This window comes from Astatotilapia calliptera, chromosome 5 (genome assembly GCF_964374335.1).
Source record: "Astatotilapia calliptera chromosome 5, fAstCal68.1, whole genome shotgun sequence".
In the NCBI taxonomy this organism is placed as follows: Eukaryota; Metazoa; Chordata; class Actinopteri; order Cichliformes; family Cichlidae; genus Astatotilapia; species Astatotilapia calliptera.
This window is the reverse complement of record NC_137426.1, coordinates 21224076-21241981: the sequence shown is the minus strand read 5'-3', so window position 1 is coordinate 21241981 and position 17906 is coordinate 21224076. Positions and strand designations below refer to the sequence as shown.

General features: G+C 40.5%; 1 protein-coding gene across 1 annotated transcript in view; it reads right to left on the bottom strand.

Moving 5' to 3' along the window:
* Nucleotides 1-17906, bottom strand: part of col7a1 (collagen, type VII, alpha 1) — a 64732-nt gene that overhangs the window by 26773 nt on the left and 20053 nt on the right. Inside the window, exons 35-85 of the mRNA XM_026167991.2 lie at nucleotides 17791-17868; nucleotides 17461-17574; nucleotides 15280-15306; nucleotides 15136-15189; nucleotides 14956-15027; nucleotides 14825-14884; nucleotides 14472-14507; nucleotides 14345-14389; nucleotides 13761-13796; nucleotides 13618-13662; nucleotides 13464-13499; nucleotides 13287-13322; nucleotides 13122-13154; nucleotides 12957-13028; nucleotides 12808-12867; nucleotides 12593-12628; nucleotides 12424-12504; nucleotides 11470-11505; nucleotides 11235-11279; nucleotides 11051-11122; nucleotides 10869-10913; nucleotides 10745-10780; nucleotides 10561-10602; nucleotides 10298-10378; nucleotides 10109-10144; nucleotides 9958-9993; nucleotides 9675-9755; nucleotides 9546-9581; nucleotides 8685-8756; nucleotides 8510-8554; nucleotides 8219-8254; nucleotides 7920-7955; nucleotides 7317-7421; nucleotides 7172-7237; nucleotides 6841-6876; nucleotides 6249-6284; nucleotides 6118-6165; nucleotides 5985-6020; nucleotides 5395-5499; nucleotides 5021-5230; nucleotides 4906-4941; nucleotides 4769-4813; nucleotides 4561-4677; nucleotides 4401-4472; nucleotides 3904-3948; nucleotides 3459-3494; nucleotides 983-1018; nucleotides 860-904; nucleotides 730-762; nucleotides 544-606; nucleotides 369-404 (exon numbers count right to left, since the gene is read on the bottom strand). Of these exons, the coding sequence (XP_026023776.2) occupies nucleotides 369-404; nucleotides 544-606; nucleotides 730-762; nucleotides 860-904; nucleotides 983-1018; nucleotides 3459-3494; nucleotides 3904-3948; nucleotides 4401-4472; nucleotides 4561-4677; nucleotides 4769-4813; nucleotides 4906-4941; nucleotides 5021-5230; nucleotides 5395-5499; nucleotides 5985-6020; nucleotides 6118-6165; nucleotides 6249-6284; nucleotides 6841-6876; nucleotides 7172-7237; nucleotides 7317-7421; nucleotides 7920-7955; nucleotides 8219-8254; nucleotides 8510-8554; nucleotides 8685-8756; nucleotides 9546-9581; nucleotides 9675-9755; nucleotides 9958-9993; nucleotides 10109-10144; nucleotides 10298-10378; nucleotides 10561-10602; nucleotides 10745-10780; nucleotides 10869-10913; nucleotides 11051-11122; nucleotides 11235-11279; nucleotides 11470-11505; nucleotides 12424-12504; nucleotides 12593-12628; nucleotides 12808-12867; nucleotides 12957-13028; nucleotides 13122-13154; nucleotides 13287-13322; nucleotides 13464-13499; nucleotides 13618-13662; nucleotides 13761-13796; nucleotides 14345-14389; nucleotides 14472-14507; nucleotides 14825-14884; nucleotides 14956-15027; nucleotides 15136-15189; nucleotides 15280-15306; nucleotides 17461-17574; nucleotides 17791-17868 (2862 nt within the window). The remainder of the gene's footprint in view (nucleotides 1-368; nucleotides 405-543; nucleotides 607-729; nucleotides 763-859; nucleotides 905-982; nucleotides 1019-3458; nucleotides 3495-3903; nucleotides 3949-4400; nucleotides 4473-4560; nucleotides 4678-4768; nucleotides 4814-4905; nucleotides 4942-5020; nucleotides 5231-5394; nucleotides 5500-5984; nucleotides 6021-6117; nucleotides 6166-6248; nucleotides 6285-6840; nucleotides 6877-7171; nucleotides 7238-7316; nucleotides 7422-7919; nucleotides 7956-8218; nucleotides 8255-8509; nucleotides 8555-8684; nucleotides 8757-9545; nucleotides 9582-9674; nucleotides 9756-9957; nucleotides 9994-10108; nucleotides 10145-10297; nucleotides 10379-10560; nucleotides 10603-10744; nucleotides 10781-10868; nucleotides 10914-11050; nucleotides 11123-11234; nucleotides 11280-11469; nucleotides 11506-12423; nucleotides 12505-12592; nucleotides 12629-12807; nucleotides 12868-12956; nucleotides 13029-13121; nucleotides 13155-13286; nucleotides 13323-13463; nucleotides 13500-13617; nucleotides 13663-13760; nucleotides 13797-14344; nucleotides 14390-14471; nucleotides 14508-14824; nucleotides 14885-14955; nucleotides 15028-15135; nucleotides 15190-15279; nucleotides 15307-17460; nucleotides 17575-17790; nucleotides 17869-17906) is intronic.

Sequence of the window (17906 nt, the reverse complement as noted above, 5' to 3'; positions counted from 1 at the left end):
CTTATCAAAGTATGCCAGCACTTATTTTCAGGTTATAAAAAAGCACTTCACATTTTAATATATTTAGTCTACAATAGTCAACATATTACACAAATCCAGCAGTGGATGTGTGAGAAAACCAGAAATAATAATGGTAGAAATGTTGATATATCCCCAAAAAAGAAAGAAGGGTCTGATATCCCAAAAAACCCTATGCAGCTCAAGCTGTCAGCAAAATCTTGGTACAGATGTTTAGGCATTTTCAGTTAATCACCTCCCTATTTTCAGCTACAACAAAACTGCCTGAGGGTCAAGACTTTTTTTCACGTTTACATTTCCTCACTGTGTGACACATTGCAGCCGCAGCAGGATTAAGACCAAATACGCACCACCTGCCCTGGCAGTCCCGGAGGCCCCTGTGGACCCTGCAGGGAGAAAAAAAATTACAGTGGTACGAAGGAACACATTTTGATACACACCGTGAGATTTTAAATGAATTTCACGAGAAAACATGACAGAATTATTTTCCCCTGCTGAGAAGTTATGATTTGTGGGAACACATACCACAGCTCCTGGGGGACCTGCTGGTCCTGGCAGACCTGTGCTCCCCTGTGCACCAGGAGGACCCTGCAGAGATGAGAAATAAACTCACAGGGTTATCTGTTGTACATCACAACTGTGCACATTGTTATATTATTCGGTCCCGGAGAAATTTAATGCATTTTATATAAGATGTAAAAATTTTTATACCTGTACACCAACACCTGCTTCTCCTTGATTACCCTGTAAAAAACAAAAAGTTTTATGAGTTTGATAAACAAACAAACAAACAAAAATCTACTTGTTGTACACTAAAGTTTTGATAATGTAGTGAACTCACCTTTACACCGGGTGGACCTGGCAGCCCAGCGGGACCCATGGCACCCTGTTAAAAACACATCATCAACGTTGGTAACTGTTAATAAGAGTCTTTGAATGTGTGTGACATGTTTGTCATACTTACAGTCGGCCCCATAATGCCTGGCTCTCCTGGGTTTCCCTATAAGCAAAGTCACAAAGTCACATAAAAAATTGAACATCTGCACACAGGCCACATGCTAAAGGAATGGGTTTTTTTTTTTACATTTTTAAAAGCTAAATGGCTTTGTTCCTGAGAGTTATGTAAGAATGTCAGCCGTGTCTGTCGGTCGCTAAATATAACTTTCTGCTAGGAGTTTCCATTCACAGCAGTCCCAGTGAGATGATCACTGATACAGAAACAAGCAATTCTGCATTTGACTGCTCCAAAAAACAACCAAATGAGTGAATATTAAACTGTGTACAGATCAGCTAATGAGTTTATGTATTTTTGAGGTGTCTCTTTCAAGTCTTTAACTCTAAGTTAAATGACTACTGGTAGTAGCTTTATATGTAACAAAGTGATGTTTTCATCCAACTGTGAGTAGCAAAATCCAGAGCTGAAAAATGACGCCAAAGGTTAAGCTTATGAAACACAAAACTGAGGCAGGTTCCAAAATTGAGTACATTTTATATATATATATATATATATATATATATATATATATATATATATATATATATATATATATATATATATATATATATATATATATATATATATATATATATATATATATATATATATATATATATATATATATATATATATATATATATATTTATTTATTTTTTTAACAATGATTAGCAGCTAACTGCATTTTATATCCATCAATCCTTAGGTAAAAAATGATCACTTAAAAAGAAAAATCCTAAAACTGAGGCTTCAGATTTAAAGGTTAAAAACCCATACATGTTAAAATGATAAAATGTACAGATAATTTAAAAAAATGGTAGCCTTTAATGCTAATTTTAGTTGTCATAATAATGTAATGAACTCATTTTTTAATATAACTTGCTTATTAAAATTTTTATTCAGGCTTAAATAGGCTAAAAGTCTGCCCCAGTGTTTGACGCATGCTTTTACATATACTACCTTTTTTGTACCCATGCAATCTATAGATCATCTTGCTTACCAAGCAAGCTAGCATCAGCTGATAACTTCACCCTCTCATTCAATTCAATTTTATTTATGTAGGTCCAAATCACAACAACACTCGCTTAAGCTGCTTCATATTGTAAGGTAAAGACCCTACAATAATACAGAGAAAACTCCAGCAAACAGATGAGTAAAAACTTGGAGACAGTGGGAAAGAAAGACTTTGGCTAGATCAATTTTTGTATACAGTCAACTCCCAGGAAGCAAGCAAATAACTTTCATTTTCAAAATGTAGAACTATTCCTTTAGGCAACATATTTATGCATAAATATGTTTAGAAAAATTGAGTACTGAAAAAGGTGCACACTTTTTCTGTACCCAAAAATCTACAACTTGGAATGATAAATACTGTCATATGTACATGTCTCTATAGGAAACATAAAATACAAGCACTTAATTGATGGACAACAGGTAGAACAATACAAACAGATTATCTGAAATGTCAACAAGGAGACATTTGCATGGTAAGCTCTGAAAAATCAGCACTGTGCAAGGGATAAGCAAACAACAGACATCAGGCACAGCTGCATGCATGATAAGCAGATTCGAGCGAATCATCAACCGTACTTTCTGGAGTGCACCCAGTTTAGTATTCCCCACACTACTGTACATAAGAGCTGCGGCTGAGGATGTCAGCCGACTTGCTTTCATCTCGTCTAACAAATTTATGGTATTTTACACATTTAAATTATTTGCTTCAAAATGTAGTCCTTGAGTTTGACACAGATCCTTTTGGACATTTCATGAGGAACAGTTCGAGGTCTGACTCTTATCCCAGACCTCAGCTCCCAGAATCATGATTCTAATAAGAATGAATTAAGATTAAAGAGGTGAAATTTGCCTGGGAGGTACATGACAATGAGTGCATCCCGATGACAGGTTGTGCTCCTGGTGTTAAATCATGCTTTATTTTTTACCCTGCTTGCTTTGTAAGCTATTGCCCATCAGCGTCTTATCAGTTTTGGTCGAATCCTAATTATATCTGATACTACAAGGACAGATTCTCCAAACCTTTTACACCTATTTCCCCAAAAGCTCAAGCATGCCAGCCATCAGCAGAGAACCTACCGGTCTGCCTAGAACTCCTGGGAACCCAGGGAAGCCCTGGAGAAATGACAGACAAAGGAAAGTGGATGACAGGAGGGAGGGGGGGGACAGGTGGGTGGAGAACAGTGACGAAAAAGGGGAAACGAACAACACACACAAAAGGAAATGGACATAGATAAGACGCACACAGGTAGAGAGAGAAAGTTAAAGAGTGAGGCGTTAGTCGCACAGCTGCACGTGGTTATTGCCTAAGGATCTACGAAGCCTCGGCCCAAGAAGGGAAACAGCTCCGTTGGCTTTGAACTTGCAGCCAGCCTGCAGCTTTAACTCTGCAGATCAAGCCTAAAAGAAGCAGACTGTGTTACTGGTTACTCACTGGTTGGCCTCGAGGACCAGCAGGCCCTGTTGAACCCTGCTCAGACACGCAGGGAAGGAAAACAAAAAGTGTGAGGAATATTTTCCTTTATCTTTCCTTGGTTTTACCATGACTGATGATAACCATGACTTACAGAATTTCCCCAAAGTGTGTTTTGGGGAAAAAAGATGAAACTTTAATGTGTTCTTTGTAGAGATGTGGTTCCTACTTGTTACATACTTTGAAAACAATAGATTATAGGCTCATTATGTCTGTGAATGATTATCAGTGATATAAGGAAATACACACACTTACCAAGTCAGCTGAAATTAATGTTTAGAATACATATTTACAAAATCAATGCTATATCGTTTTCACTATGACAATTTGAAAGTACAGTGTTGTAAGAGTCAAGTTAACTTTCAGAAACCTCTGCCACACATCCCGCAGGGAGCAGTCCACTTACCGGTTTCCCATCCTGGCCCGGTTTTCCAGTCTCTCCTGGTGTTCCCTGCAATTGCAAGCCACACATCTGTATGCTGACAAATCTCATAAGAGTATCATAATAGTTTTATATTAGACTGAATAACACTTTCACGCAATTTAGCTGAACATCAACAAATATGAACACAACAGGTCATCTTTACGTTTCAGTTTTGCAAGATAAACAAGAAACAATGTTTTAATTAGTGGGAATTTAAGGAGGCGGAAGAGAAATTTTATTAGCTTTAGACATAGCTTGACTAACTGTTTCCCCATGCTTACAGTCTTTGCACTAAGCTAAGCCAACCAGCAGCCTTCAATAGTGTAATATTTAGTGGACAGATGTTAGGATCACATCTTTTCATCACTGATCTTCCTAACAAGCAGGAGGTGGTAGTCAGAATATTTAAAACACATTTTGAGTTCATGATTAGAGTAACAAAATATTTTAATCAAGGCTCCATTTGAGAGGCAGCTCACCTGTGAGCCATCACGGCCTTTTTCTCCTGGCTCTCCTCTCTCACCTTTATCACCTCGAGGTCCCACGAAACCCTGTAAGGCGCATTCCAATTGTTTATTCATATTAAGACACATACGATGTGACATGACACAAGATGTGTGTAATATGCGTAAATCTTACGCGGTCTCCTTTAGGTCCTGACGGTCCTGTAGCACCAGGTTCTCCCTTCAACCCAGATACTCCAGGAGGGCCTCTAGCCCCAGGAGACCCAACCAGGACTGAGTCAGCAGATTCTCCCTATAAACCATAATCACATACATATGTGTATCCTTTTTTTATTCTACATTTACTAAATATCTTATCACAACAATAACTAAAACTATTTTACCTTTTGACCTGGCGGGCCAGCTGGTCCTGTTAATCCATCCCGACCCTGAGAAACAGAACAAACTATCAGTTAACTACAAGAACCAGAAAATTTACTAAAACAAGAAATGAAACCATCAACCTAATAAGAGGACTCACAGAATCTCCTCTGTCACCTTTCTCTCCTCTTTCCCCCTAAAAAACGAATATACAATGTCATCAGTGTGATGCCACAAAAAGAGACCCCATTTGGTTGCCCAACTCTCCTCTCCACCTTATCTCCTGGCCTTCCTGCCTCTCCTAGTTCCCCAGCTCGTCCAGGAAGACCTGGTATCCCTGGCTTGCCAGGCTCCCCAGCAGGCCCCGCAGGTCCCTCTGACCCTCGTTCGACAATGGCTCTTCCTGGAGGCCCCGCTGGTCCCACAGGTCCTCGGTCCCCTGCGTCTCCTTTGCCGCCCCTCTCTCCAGAAAAACCACGAGCACCCTAGGGCAAAACCAGAATAAAAAACGATTTCTCTATCAATTTCATTCGATTAATTACACTCTAAAGAAAAAATCCAAGCAAGATGCTTCATTCTATCTGACTGGAAGTCTTCACGTCATTTTGTCTTTTCACTTTAATCCTCGAAGATGCTTAGTCACACTTACATCTGCTCCAGATGGTCCTCTCTGTCCAGGCTCACCCTTATCTCCCTTTTCACCTTTCTCTGAAAGTGTGTCCTTGCTGTCGATAGCCTCCTTCAGATCAGACACCTGTGTGGAGCAGAAATCCAAAACGGAAAAGCTTTATAACTTTCAGCAGCAGATGCCCATCTGCAAAATGTTTTAATCCCCAGATAAAACCAGTCATTTAGAATTCATCCCAGCAGCTCAAAAACTGCTCATAAACAGTGTCACTTTAACCTGCCAGGCATAATTCTAAAATATATAAGCAGGTGTATGTGCATAATAAATGAAAGACTCATGCCTACATTTACTGGACTAAATGAGCTGCTGAAACAAGGCCAGACATAAATGGTATGATGACATTTGCAAGAACAAAGTGGGAAATATAACACTTTGCATACATTTACAGGAAATGTTCTTCTCTATAAGCTATAACAGAAGCAAGAGTAAGTGCTGATTTTAAGACTGTTTAGATAATTGCATTTTTTCCCCATTATTCCATCCATCCATGCAAGTGAAAGCCAAAAGAAATCATGTTCAAATCGAGTTAGTCATCTGAGGAGTCCACCTACCTGAATACCAAAGCCTGCCAGAGCTTTCTGTACATCCTGGCAGGAAACACGGAGACATTATTAAACCGAGATGTAGAAATGTAAAATACTGACAACTGACAATTACATGACAGACAATGTGCTGATGTCTTACCACTGACGTCCCGGGTTTGCCAGGTGCTCCATCCTCTCCTGGGTCTCCCTAAACATAACAAGATATGAAGGAGTCAAAAAAAAAAAAAAGTGGACCCTCGATGTCACATTTTCACTGAATGTTTCACTTACAGTTTCACCTTTCAGGCCAGGCAGACCTCGCTCTCCCTGAAAACAAAAAAGAAAAAATGAGAAATACCAATGAGGGTGAGGGGGGAATCGCACTGCAATACCATCACAATAAACTGCACACAATAATAACGGCATCACAGTAAAATGATTCTTAGATCTTTGCAATCTTTCTTTTGTGCAAGAAAAAGTACTCCAGAAATGGAAAAAAAGCAGGGCTTATTTCTTTAGTAATGTAACTTTGGTGTTAGAGTGTGTGTGTGTGTGTGTGTGTGTGTGTGTGTGTGTGTGTGTGTGTGTGTGTTATTATTATTCAGCTTTAATAACATGTTAGTTCAAAGTACTCCAGTTTATACTTGCTAACTAATAGGTAAGTTAATTGTTCAAAGAGGACTGTGAATGTCATATGCCAACTAAAGAGTCTTGAGGTGTAATGAGTTCTCATAAGAATAGAAGGTGAAAGACTTGACCTGTAGCTGCTGTTACATAGAATCACATTTCCATTCACTTCCTGTTTCAGCTACAGAAGCAGGACACCAGTTAATACAAAAAAGCCCAGAAAAAAAAGAAAAAACATCTCGAAACTACAACTTACTCTGGTTCCTGCAGCTCCAGGGATTCCTGGGACACCCTGAAAGGAAAACGGGGACACAAAAATGAAGACACCCTGGCAGCTAACAAACAGCAACTTGTGTAGATATGACACACATAACTGCTAGTTGTGAATGTTGGTGGCTCATGGTTTGGGGATAACAAGAGCAACATACATAGAATATAGTGGACAGTAATAATTATTTGACTGCCACTTATTTTCTTTAAAAATATATATTTCTCCATTAAATAAGCTAAAAGAATCTAACTAAAAGATGCTCAATTTAGTTTCAGCAGCACCAACAGCGGCAATAAGAATGGTGATGCACACTCACGGGTGTTCCTGGGGGCCCCTGTGGACCTGGGATTGGTGTCGCGTCAGCTCCTTTCACATACACAACCTGAGAAAGGGGAACATCCCGTTTCATTCAAAACGCCAAATTAACTTTGCTATTTTTCACATGTTGGCTTCACTCGCACCTGACCAGGAGGACCAATGCTGCCAGGTAATCCAGGTGCTCCTGGGGGACCAGGGGAGCCTAAAGGCCCAGAAGGACCACGGTCTCCTGTCTCCCCGTCACGGCCCTGAAAAACACATGCTGTTCACAACTGAAATTCACCCCACACACTTTCTTCCTCTTTCACTATAGTAAAGGCTGAACTATAAAATCAAAGCAGGTGGCCGCTGCCACCCCTCCACTGATGTTCTAGAGATAATTAATATGAATTTGCACATGAAACCGGCACTCTGACATTTGGCACCCCTCTGGATTCCACTCAGAAGTCGCTCCACTTAAAGGCTAAGCTAGATCATTAGAGGTGAATTTATATAGCTTCTTCAGAGGAGCCCATTGATTCAGCAGTGAGAGGCTGATGTCAATTTTAGAACAACTATGGCTGACAAATATACAGCTGAAGGGGGAAGTGATCAGGAGAAAAAAAGGATGGAAAGCTGATATGCAATAAAGTCATAACAGTAAGGCAGGGCGATATAAGGCATCTCGATAAGATATATAAAAAACAAACTGACAACAAACACATTTTTGATAAGTAATCATATGAAAGAGGTTTGTGAAAACTGACATCTCTTCCAGCTGCTCCAGCTTCTCCTTTGTCACCCTGTAGATTAGAAATAGACATTAAATACAATCTTCAAAAAGAATCCTGCTAAATTATGGGTTTTCTTGTTTTAATCCCCTCTTTATGTGCACATCATGTAAAAATAAAAACCAATGTCTAATGTACGTACATGTAACATGCAATTTTACATGACAATCGCGTGGCTTGGTTAGCAAACATCGTGCCATGGGTCAAGTAAGATGCCTTTACAGAGTCAAACTGTGGAAATCATGTTGACTAAATCGTATAAAAGAGACACAGACCTTTCTACCATCTTCACCTGGCACGCCATCCTCGCCCTGTGAGTCCAAACAAAATGCATTACAACAAACAGGAACAAAGTGCATAATGGCCAGTCTGCCACGGGAGCACTCAGTGCCTCTGCTTTAGAAACTCACTTAAGCGAACGATTATGCGGCAGAGCCTGAAATAAATGTCCATACTGCTTTTGATCAGTAAATATCATTTACAGAATAAAGGTATAAAAAAGGCCATTACCAATTATACAAGTACATCAAACTATGAGGATATTATATTCAGGAGGTCAGAGTTACCGTTTTGCCAGGTGGTCCAGCTTTGCCATTTTCACCTGCTTTACCCTGACAAATAAAAGTAAAGTTAATTAGAAATTTGGAAGCGGAAGTTCAGTAAAAACATGTATAGGCCTGACAGACAGAACGATGGAACTTTGTGGGAGTCTCTTTTTGAGTAGGATAGAGGGGTACTCACAGGTATCCCTGGATTGCCTGCAGGTCCAACAGGCCCTGGGGGACCCTGCGCCCCTACTAGTCCAGGTAATCCCTGGCAGAAAAAAAACAACAAATAGTCCAAGAGTAGATTTTGCAATGAATTACTAGACACTGTAAAACAGTGCAAAATAGATTTAAATGTGATTTGTTTATTTTCTGAGACGATCACTGTGTAAAAGATTCAGATTCAGAGATGTCATCGCTAGATAGACTTTAATGTGCATGAGCAGCTGCAGAGCTGTTGTACAACTGCCCTGTAAGCCAGGATTTAGATCTTTTAAATAAACCCTAAGTTTCAAAGTTCTGGACTTTTAATAACATTATTATGGTCAATATTGCATAACAGTCTCCTCTGAAAAATGGACTGGCCTGGAGACATCTTTCCCTACAGTCGGCTTACGCAACTCAGCACAGATCTAAAAGCTGTTTTTTTACAGTTTCCACAGTGCCCTCTGCAGGACGCCCACTTCAAGTGCATATGCTCACTAAAATTGAGAATGTCGCAAAATAATGACCCCACAACCCCAAATTGGATGAGCGGAAGAGAACGGATGGATAGATGGATGCTCATTAAAATCAAACTACAGAAGACATTTCCATCATGAATAATCATTTGCACGGTGATCATCTCAGACAATATGAAAAGTACATTTCCTGAAACTACATTAAATACATTTCCAGTGTAAAATGATTAAAACAGAACAATGAATGAAAACCTGAAGGGGCAAACAATTATACCCGTCTACTTAAGTAACAATACAACCAAAAATAATGTGTTTATTTTGTAATGATTGCCTTTTTCACACAATCATCTTCAAAGACAGAGAGAAACAAAACTTACATCCCTCCCTGGATCTCCCTGTTTCCCAGGATCACCCTATAACACAAATAAAAACAAATGCAGTGCATCAGCTACACAGAGACTCTGTGAGTCTTATAGTTTGGTAAAAAATGAGACAAACTGAAATACCCTCTGGCCAGGTGGCCCAGGAGCCCCTGGTTTACCATCAAGACCAGGACGCCCATCTAAGCCAGATGCTCCCCGTTCTCCCTGGTAATGCATCAGTTAAGAGTTAGGAAATCACATGGTTATTACAGTCTGTAAGTTAGCAGTATACACATGTTTCTGCCAGCAGATTCCTACTGGAAATCTGCTGTTTCACTAACAAAACCAGTGGAAGTTTCCTTGCAGCACAATGACAGAACTACACATGTCAGAAGAGAGCAGTAGATGAGATTGTGTGACTCCAAACCTTCTCTCCAGGTGGTCCTCTGTCTCCTGTGTCGCCCTATAAAAATCAACGTGGCATAAATATAGTTGAAAATCAATGAAATTCAGACAGTTAAAGATATGCATTAGAGATAATTGTAATGTAGAGAATGAGAGAAGGAAAGTCCACTCACTCTTGTCCCTGGAGGCCCCCGTTGTCCCTCAGGACCCTTTATAGACGACAGGAAAAGAACAAGAAGTCACATCACTCTTGCATACAAAAATCTACTGAGAACAGGATCTGTGCACATTCAGATTTATATAGGGCAACTTATCAGATGCTATGAATGCATTTAAAAATTGCAAGAATGAGGAACACTCACTCGTAGGCCTGGAGCTCCAGGAGTCCCCGCCTCGCCTTTCGTGCCTTTGCCGCCATGCTCTCCTGGGTCACCAGCATCACCCTGGGAATCACAGTGATGTAATCTGCTGCTATATACTTTTTTTTACCCAGTTACCTTACATTTTTCAGCTATTGGTGTTTATTTAGGATATTTTAACAGGTCAAACGAACATACTTGATTTTGTAAAAAAATAAATAAATAAATAAATTCTCAGTGTCTACATGCACAGAAAAAGCGCTCACCTTTTCTCCTCTCTCTCCTTTCAGCTGGCCCTGGATATCAGCCTGTTGACAAACAAACATGGCAAATGTCACATGGAGCACTGCCTCCTCTGTGTTATCAAAATTGGATTATAAGTAGTTAATTCGGTGTTAAGCTGATTCCTGGAGGCTGTTAAACAGTGTTCTGTGACACTGTTTTTTTTACCACTGTTCCTGGTGGTCCTTGGGGCCCTTGAAGTCCCTGGTTGAAGAGAATAAAGTGTGTGAATCCACTAACGGTACATATAAAGACACATCTCCCATTTCCAAAATGAAAATAAGCACCATACCTGTTCTCCCTTCTCTCCTCGTGGTCCAGACGGTCCAGGGCTGCCCTGTGATTGAACACAGATCAATAAAGGTGCGGAGCGGCCGACCTTTTTCACAGCTCCTTCTCTCAAGGTCTCAACAGAATAGTACAAGAGCATACTGAAAAGCTGTCTGCATGATAACACATAAATGAGCGTCTCACATTTCGTCCACTCTCTCCAGGGTCTCCTATGTCTCCTTTCTCGCCTGGTGGCCCTGGCTGACCAGTCTGACCCTGAGTGCAGCATCAATCAAAAGGTCTGTTAAGTGAACTTTCAAATGAGGCAATTTAAAGGTTGCGATTGAAAACTTAACTTTAAAATATGCTTCAAAGAGATTTGTCATACCCTCAGTCCTCTTTCTCCTGGCTTCCCTGGAAGTCCAGACTCACCCTGATGAAAAATTAAAGTAAAAAAAAGAAAATGGCCAAGAGAAAGGATGGAACTACACCTAAATATTCATGACAGAAGGATCCTTTCTTTGTGGATATATATGATGGGGATGATATTCTAGTCAAACAAACATATTATAAAAGGTAAAAAGAAAAAAGAAAGAATGTGAAAGAGCGGATGTTATACTCACAGGAATGCCTTCATCACCCTTCTCTCCTCTCTCCCCCTAAAAAAAACGGGATTAATAATTTATTTGGGTGTGAAGCTCTGTGGCATTAAATTTCAAAATCGACACTAACCCAGTAGAGCATCTGAAGAGAGTACACATGCACAAAAGAAAGGCACTGGACATGTCATGAATACATAAAGGGTACTTGTTTTTACCTCTAAAACGACCATTAGAAAGAGGCGCATGTTGAAAGAAACAGAAGAAGGTTGCTGTTGATTTTTGATTACAGCACTGAGAGCAACATGGACAACCTTAATATCTTAAAACAAAAGTATGGAGTAAAGTGCAACAGTATATGGACACCTACACATTACACCTACAGGAGCTGCTCAGCCATGAAAACCCATACCATGAAGGTCCCGGCACACAGTTATTGTGCTGATGTTAATGCGCAAGGAGGTTTGAAGCTCTGTAACTTTTCGTAGCTGAGTTGCTGTGGTTCCTATATCTTTCTGATTTCAATAATTGATTGTGTTGTATTTTAGGTGATTGTGGAATATCTCGCAGGATAGAAAGTGACTTGTTAAGGTGTGGCCCAATACTTTTATCCATATAATGTACTTCACTGTGTAAGGTAAACCAGTGAAAGAATAAAAAGAGTATAAAAGTTTCAGTAGAAGCTATAGTTTCCCATAGAGGCTGGACCATATGGTTGATATTATAATAAGAATATTAATGTGGAACCAGAAAACATTTTCCATATATCATAAATTTAGATTATCAACTGATTATTACACTTATTTTAAGTACAGAAAATGTATGTCAACAGTCCTTTCTAAATATATTTACACTGTGGAGTAAAACTTAAATTATCACTCAAACCTACATCCTATTTGTAAACTCTTGAAAAAAAAAAACCTGTTGCTTGTCACAGTAAAGGTCAGGTAGTAACTTCATCCAAAACACCGCTCTGACCTGTTTACCGGGAACACCTAGCTTTCCTGGGAATCCTGCGCGTCCATTTTCTCCCCTCTCTCCCGGTTCACCTGGATCTCCCTAACAAACAGTTAAGAGGACCAGATAAACAATCAAGCAGACACTAATAAACAAAAACAACTGAAAGCATTCGCAGCAGGCCTCTCACCTTGGCACCTGGCCTTCCGCTAATACCAGCGGGCCCCTGAGGGAAAAGCATATGTTTATGTACTTTTGCTCTGAGAGGTTTGGGAATGACAACAGGTGGCACAAGGGAATGCTCCATGAATAACTGATGCTTGTGTCAGGAATACATCACGGCAGCTGTAAACAGTGCATCTGTGCCCTTTGTAGCTCTGATAAAGAGAAGTTAGGATGACTTACTCGCTCTCCCGGCTCTCCCTTAGGTCCTGCAACACCTGACCCTCCAGAGCCCGGAGACCCCTTACAGTATAAGAAAAAAAATCAAAAACCATTATGAGGTACGGCAAATGATGAACATTTAAAAGCAATAATTAACATATTTTTCTCACTTTCTCTCCTCTCTGCCCTGGTTCTCCCTTTTCTCCTTTCGAACTCTCAGGGCCAGGTACGCCTCGCTCCCCCTGCGGGTGAAAAGCGGTGGAAGTTACACCCATGAACTCTGAGCGAGCTCCGCTAAAATGAAAAGTTGTAGGAGATGCGATTTTACACATTACCTGTTCTCCTTTCCTCCCTGGGAGACCTTGAACCTGCATGATTTAAATAATTCAATAAAGGCTTGTCATCATACACATAGACTGTCATGAATATTAAGTGTATATCCAAAAAAACGCATGAAGAAATGAATGTATGTGATGATTTTCTCATGTCTGATTGCTCACAGTTCTCCCAGGCTCTCCTCGTGCACCGTCATTTCCCTGGGAACAGACATGTTCACTTGTTCTTTCATCTTTGCTTTGAAATTCATTACACCAGATTATGAAACATTCAACGGCAAAATCACGTTCCTATTGACCCGCTGCCTCTCATATCATTGCACTTAATTATATCAGTCTCACCTTTTCTCCTGGCGGTCCACTGGGTCCTGGTAAACCCTGTTACAAAAAGGAAACACCATTTTGTGAGACTCCTAATGCAGATGATGCAACAAGCATGAAACGGAAAGGCACACAGATGCCATTAGCCAATATAACATAGCAGTCTGTCACTTACTCTTACACCTGCTGGTCCTGGAGGGCCTGGCTTCCCTGAATCTCCCTGAGGAGGCAATTTAATTCAGAAAAGAGTGAAAAAAATCTTTTGAAAGCACAAGATGCTAACCTGTAACTAAGACTACAAACTAAACCAGTACTCACTCTTCCTCCAGTTTCACCAGCTGGTCCTCTCTCCCCCTACAAACATAAAAAGGTTCAAATTCAACACATGCTCTTTCGGTGAAAGTTTCCCTGTATTAAATCAGCACATGCAATCAACAGAGTCTTACTGCCATACCTGAATAACTGAAAACATTACAAACCTTTTTGGGGTGTGCTCGAATACGTGTGGGTAAAACGATGCACAGCATCAGTGGTACCAATCTACTGAGCATCAGTGACATCACTAAGGTGTCTGCTGAGAGGATACTAAAAATCCTTCCCATCTGACAAGTGATAAAATGGCATCATCCATCATAATTCATGACTGTTTCTTTTCTCGGGCTCTTTGATATACAGTATCATTTTATGACCTCGTTACTTATTCATTCATTCAGATTTTTTTTTTGTGAGTAGCATAAAAGGACTCCAGCTGTTACATCATCACGATTATTTTTTTTTAATGAATGTTGAATCTTATAGAAAAGGGGCCCCAAATACTGTGAAAAGTTATCTTGATCCATATAACAGAAAGACGAATAAACAGTGACACAAAGAAAGATTCAGTCTCATGTCATGTGACTCACCCTATCTCCCTGTGATCCAGGCTCACCTGGTTGCCCTCTGTCTCCCTATCAGGAAAGAGAGTGATAGAAGTCATTATTCTTTTGGAAAAATGGCAAAAGTTTATTTTTTTCCCTGCCATCGTCTTACCTTGCTGCCAATTTCTCCTGGAGGCCCACGGGGCCCCTGAAAAACAGAAACAAAATGTTCAACCCTAAATTTATCAGCTCCACTGAGGGGGTTATGAATTTATTTCTGTTTCTAATTACACTGTTTCCTAATTAGCAGGATTTCTCAGCACCCAAACATGGCCATTTAGAAAGCATTTCCTCAAAACTCTCTAACTGTAAGGCACAGAAGCCCTTTTTTCACATGTATTTATTTATCTAAGCCGCCTTCATCATCCTGTCTGTTCTTTCTGATATTTACTGCATAAAATGGATACATCTTCATCATACTGTACTATGAGCCATGCTTTTTAAACACCCATGTGTCTGACCTACCCTGTCCCCAGGTTCCCCATTTTTGCCTGGAGGTCCAGGTTGTCCTTCGGCACTGTCACCCTGAAAAATAATCACAGGCCTGTGAAATAAACACATTGCATCACTCTTAAACCGACTCAATAGGCAACTACCTTCTCCCCTTTTCTGCCCTCAAGTCCTGCAGGTCCTGGAGGACCCCGAGGTCCCTGAAGTCCTGGAATACCCTGATAATACAAAAAGCAATTAGTAAATGCAAAATATGCCTTGCTTGTACACAGAGCCAACCTTCAAAATAATGTGTCAGCACACTGTCTGCGATTGACAGCTCTTACAGGGGAGCCCTTCTCGCCTTTCACTGCCACCCCGCTGCCTACTCCTGGAGGTCCCTGTCAGCAAAAAGAAATAAAAGGTGAGAAATCATTCTGCTCGTGTGGTCCTTCGCAGTGAAAGGACAAGTTGGTGATGGTGTGACTCACCCTCTCTCCTGGGCTTCCCTTGTCTCCCTGTAGAAAAAAGTGGAGGAGGAGAGAGAAAGACAGATTGAGAAAACAACCGGGGGGAGAACGAGGACTCAGAACATTGTTACTCTATAATAGGTTTCCCAAGAGACTGATGTGCGTCATGTGTATGCACACAAACTCACAGGTTGATCTGTAAAAAAAACCCAAAAAACAAACAAAGGACGTCTCTGCTGTTTTATGTATTGTTTTATTGCGGTCATAAGCCGCTACTTTTTCCCCCACACTGTGAACACTGCGGCTTATACTGACGTGCGGCTAATGCATATTTTTTGTCATGCGGCCAAAAACATTTTGCCTGGTAACAGTAGACCAATAAAATTGATAAGTAGTATATATACGTATATATTTTTACCGGTTGTTAAGAGACGTTGTAATGTTGTTTGTGCACCGTTCCGTAAAAAAAACACAACATACGCAGCGTAATTTGTGTGTTACCGATACGTACATATACTTAAAGGTAGCCGTGTTACAGCCGCTGTTTGAGGAAAAAAAGCATTTGCAGTATGTATTTTTGTATGTTACCATAACGTTTATGTTACCTTACGGATTAAATTAAACGTTAAAAATCCTCACGTGTAATATTTTTGTGCAGATATCTCATATTACAAGTGAAACGCATACGGCTTAAAATCCGGTGCGGCCTGTACAAGTGCAAAATTGATTCTTTCTAGGATTAGAGCATGCGGCTTTTCATCAGGTGCGCTCTGTAGTCCGGGATTTACGGTACCTTAAAACTAAAGCAGATTGACATAATGCAATGATCTGTTAATAACGCGACATTCTTATAAAATAACTGAAGAATTGGAAACTTTGCTGGGAAAGAGAATAAAGGATGAGATTTTTCTTCATTATTTCCCAGTGGGTCACCACAGCTGATCGATCTGTCCCTTTATCCCCAGCCAGTGACCAGTGAACACTATGATAGACAGGGTAATTCATGTCCAGACTTCAGACTTCGCAAAATCAAACAGCATCAGTCTCTGGGGCGATCGTGGCTCAAGAGTTGGCAGTTTGTCTTGTAATCAGAAGGTTGCCAGTTCAAGCCCCGGCTCGGACAGTCTCGGTCGTTGTGTCCTTGGGCAAGACACTTCACCTGTTGCCTACTGGTGGTGGTCAGAGGGCCCGGTGGCGCCAGTGTCCGGCAGCCTCGCCTCTGTCAGTGCGCCCCAGGGCAGCTGTGGCTACAATGTAGCTGCCATCACCAGTGTGTGAATGGGTGGATGATTGAATGTGTAAAGCGCTTTGGGGTCCTTAGGGACTAGTAAAGCGCTATACAAATACAGGCCATTTAGCATCAGTCTCTGTTATTGAATATGAAAACTGGATTTTTAATACATTAAAAGAAGAAAAAAGACCCGAGACTTTTTAAATATGGAGTGGAAAACTGAAAAGTAGAAACCTGGATAAAAACCTCCAACCAAAGAAAAACTGCCCAAGGATTTCTTTACATATACAGCCAATGATTGATATTCCACTGATGAAATATGCAGGCAGCTCAATACTACCACCATGTGTGACACTCTGACAATAACAGTTTCTTGTTGGAGAAATGCTCCACAGAGTTCATAAACCATATCCAACAGCTGTTTTCCCAGTAGGAATGGAAATAATGGAAAGAACTGAGTGAAAAAACTGTACCCACCCAAGTATATAATGACCAGTATATAATAAGCTTGTATATAAAAACAGAGCAAATATTCATTGCATTTGAAACTGCTGCTGTTTCCTTGTACTTGTAACAGAGCTAAGGGAAACTGACTGGGTAGTTTCAGAATCAGAATCAGAATCAGAAAGGGTTTTATTGCCAAATGTTGAGCAGGTTTACAACATTAGGAAATTGCTGCGGTGCTTAGTGCAAACATACTGTCATAAACGCTTAAATAGATATAAAAATAAAAATAAGAATTAAAAGTGCTAAGTAGATAGTTTAAGATACGTTTTAGCACCGATATGGCAGAGAACAAAACTTCTGCACAGAAGTCAACCTGGCGGTCAGTGTTTTGCACTAGGAAAGGATGTGGGCTCATACATACATGAGACATGAGTAAGGGCACTTTAGAAATCTGATGTCAAAAGAATTAACTATGGAAATCTATTTCTTTTCTTAGTAGAAGCGAAACAATGCAGGAGAAAAACCTTGACTGAAAGCCCTGGTGTTCCTGGTATTCCTGGGCGACCATCCTGGCCTCGTGTCCCTGGAACTCCAGGTTCTCCTTTGGTGCCGTCCCTGCCTAGCCGACCTGGTATACCCTTGCCACACAACAAAAACTCAAGTCAGTACACATGAATGATGGATGACCATACAAACCATTTTAACTACACTCTCTTCTACACCTAAGATTTTACAGGTGACACTTTGGCCCACTGTGGGTTTTAGGATTACACTGGCTATTTAAAAGAAGTTAAAGAATGCTGTGAATGTCAACATAAGAAACATCCTGACTGGTTATCTGGTGCTTTTCTTACATCTGTTCCTGGAATGCCTGGTTCTCCTTTCCTCCCTGGAAGACCCCCACCACCAGATGTCACAGAACCTGGTTCACCCTAAAATATCAACAAAGTGCAGTAAACAGTGGAATAAT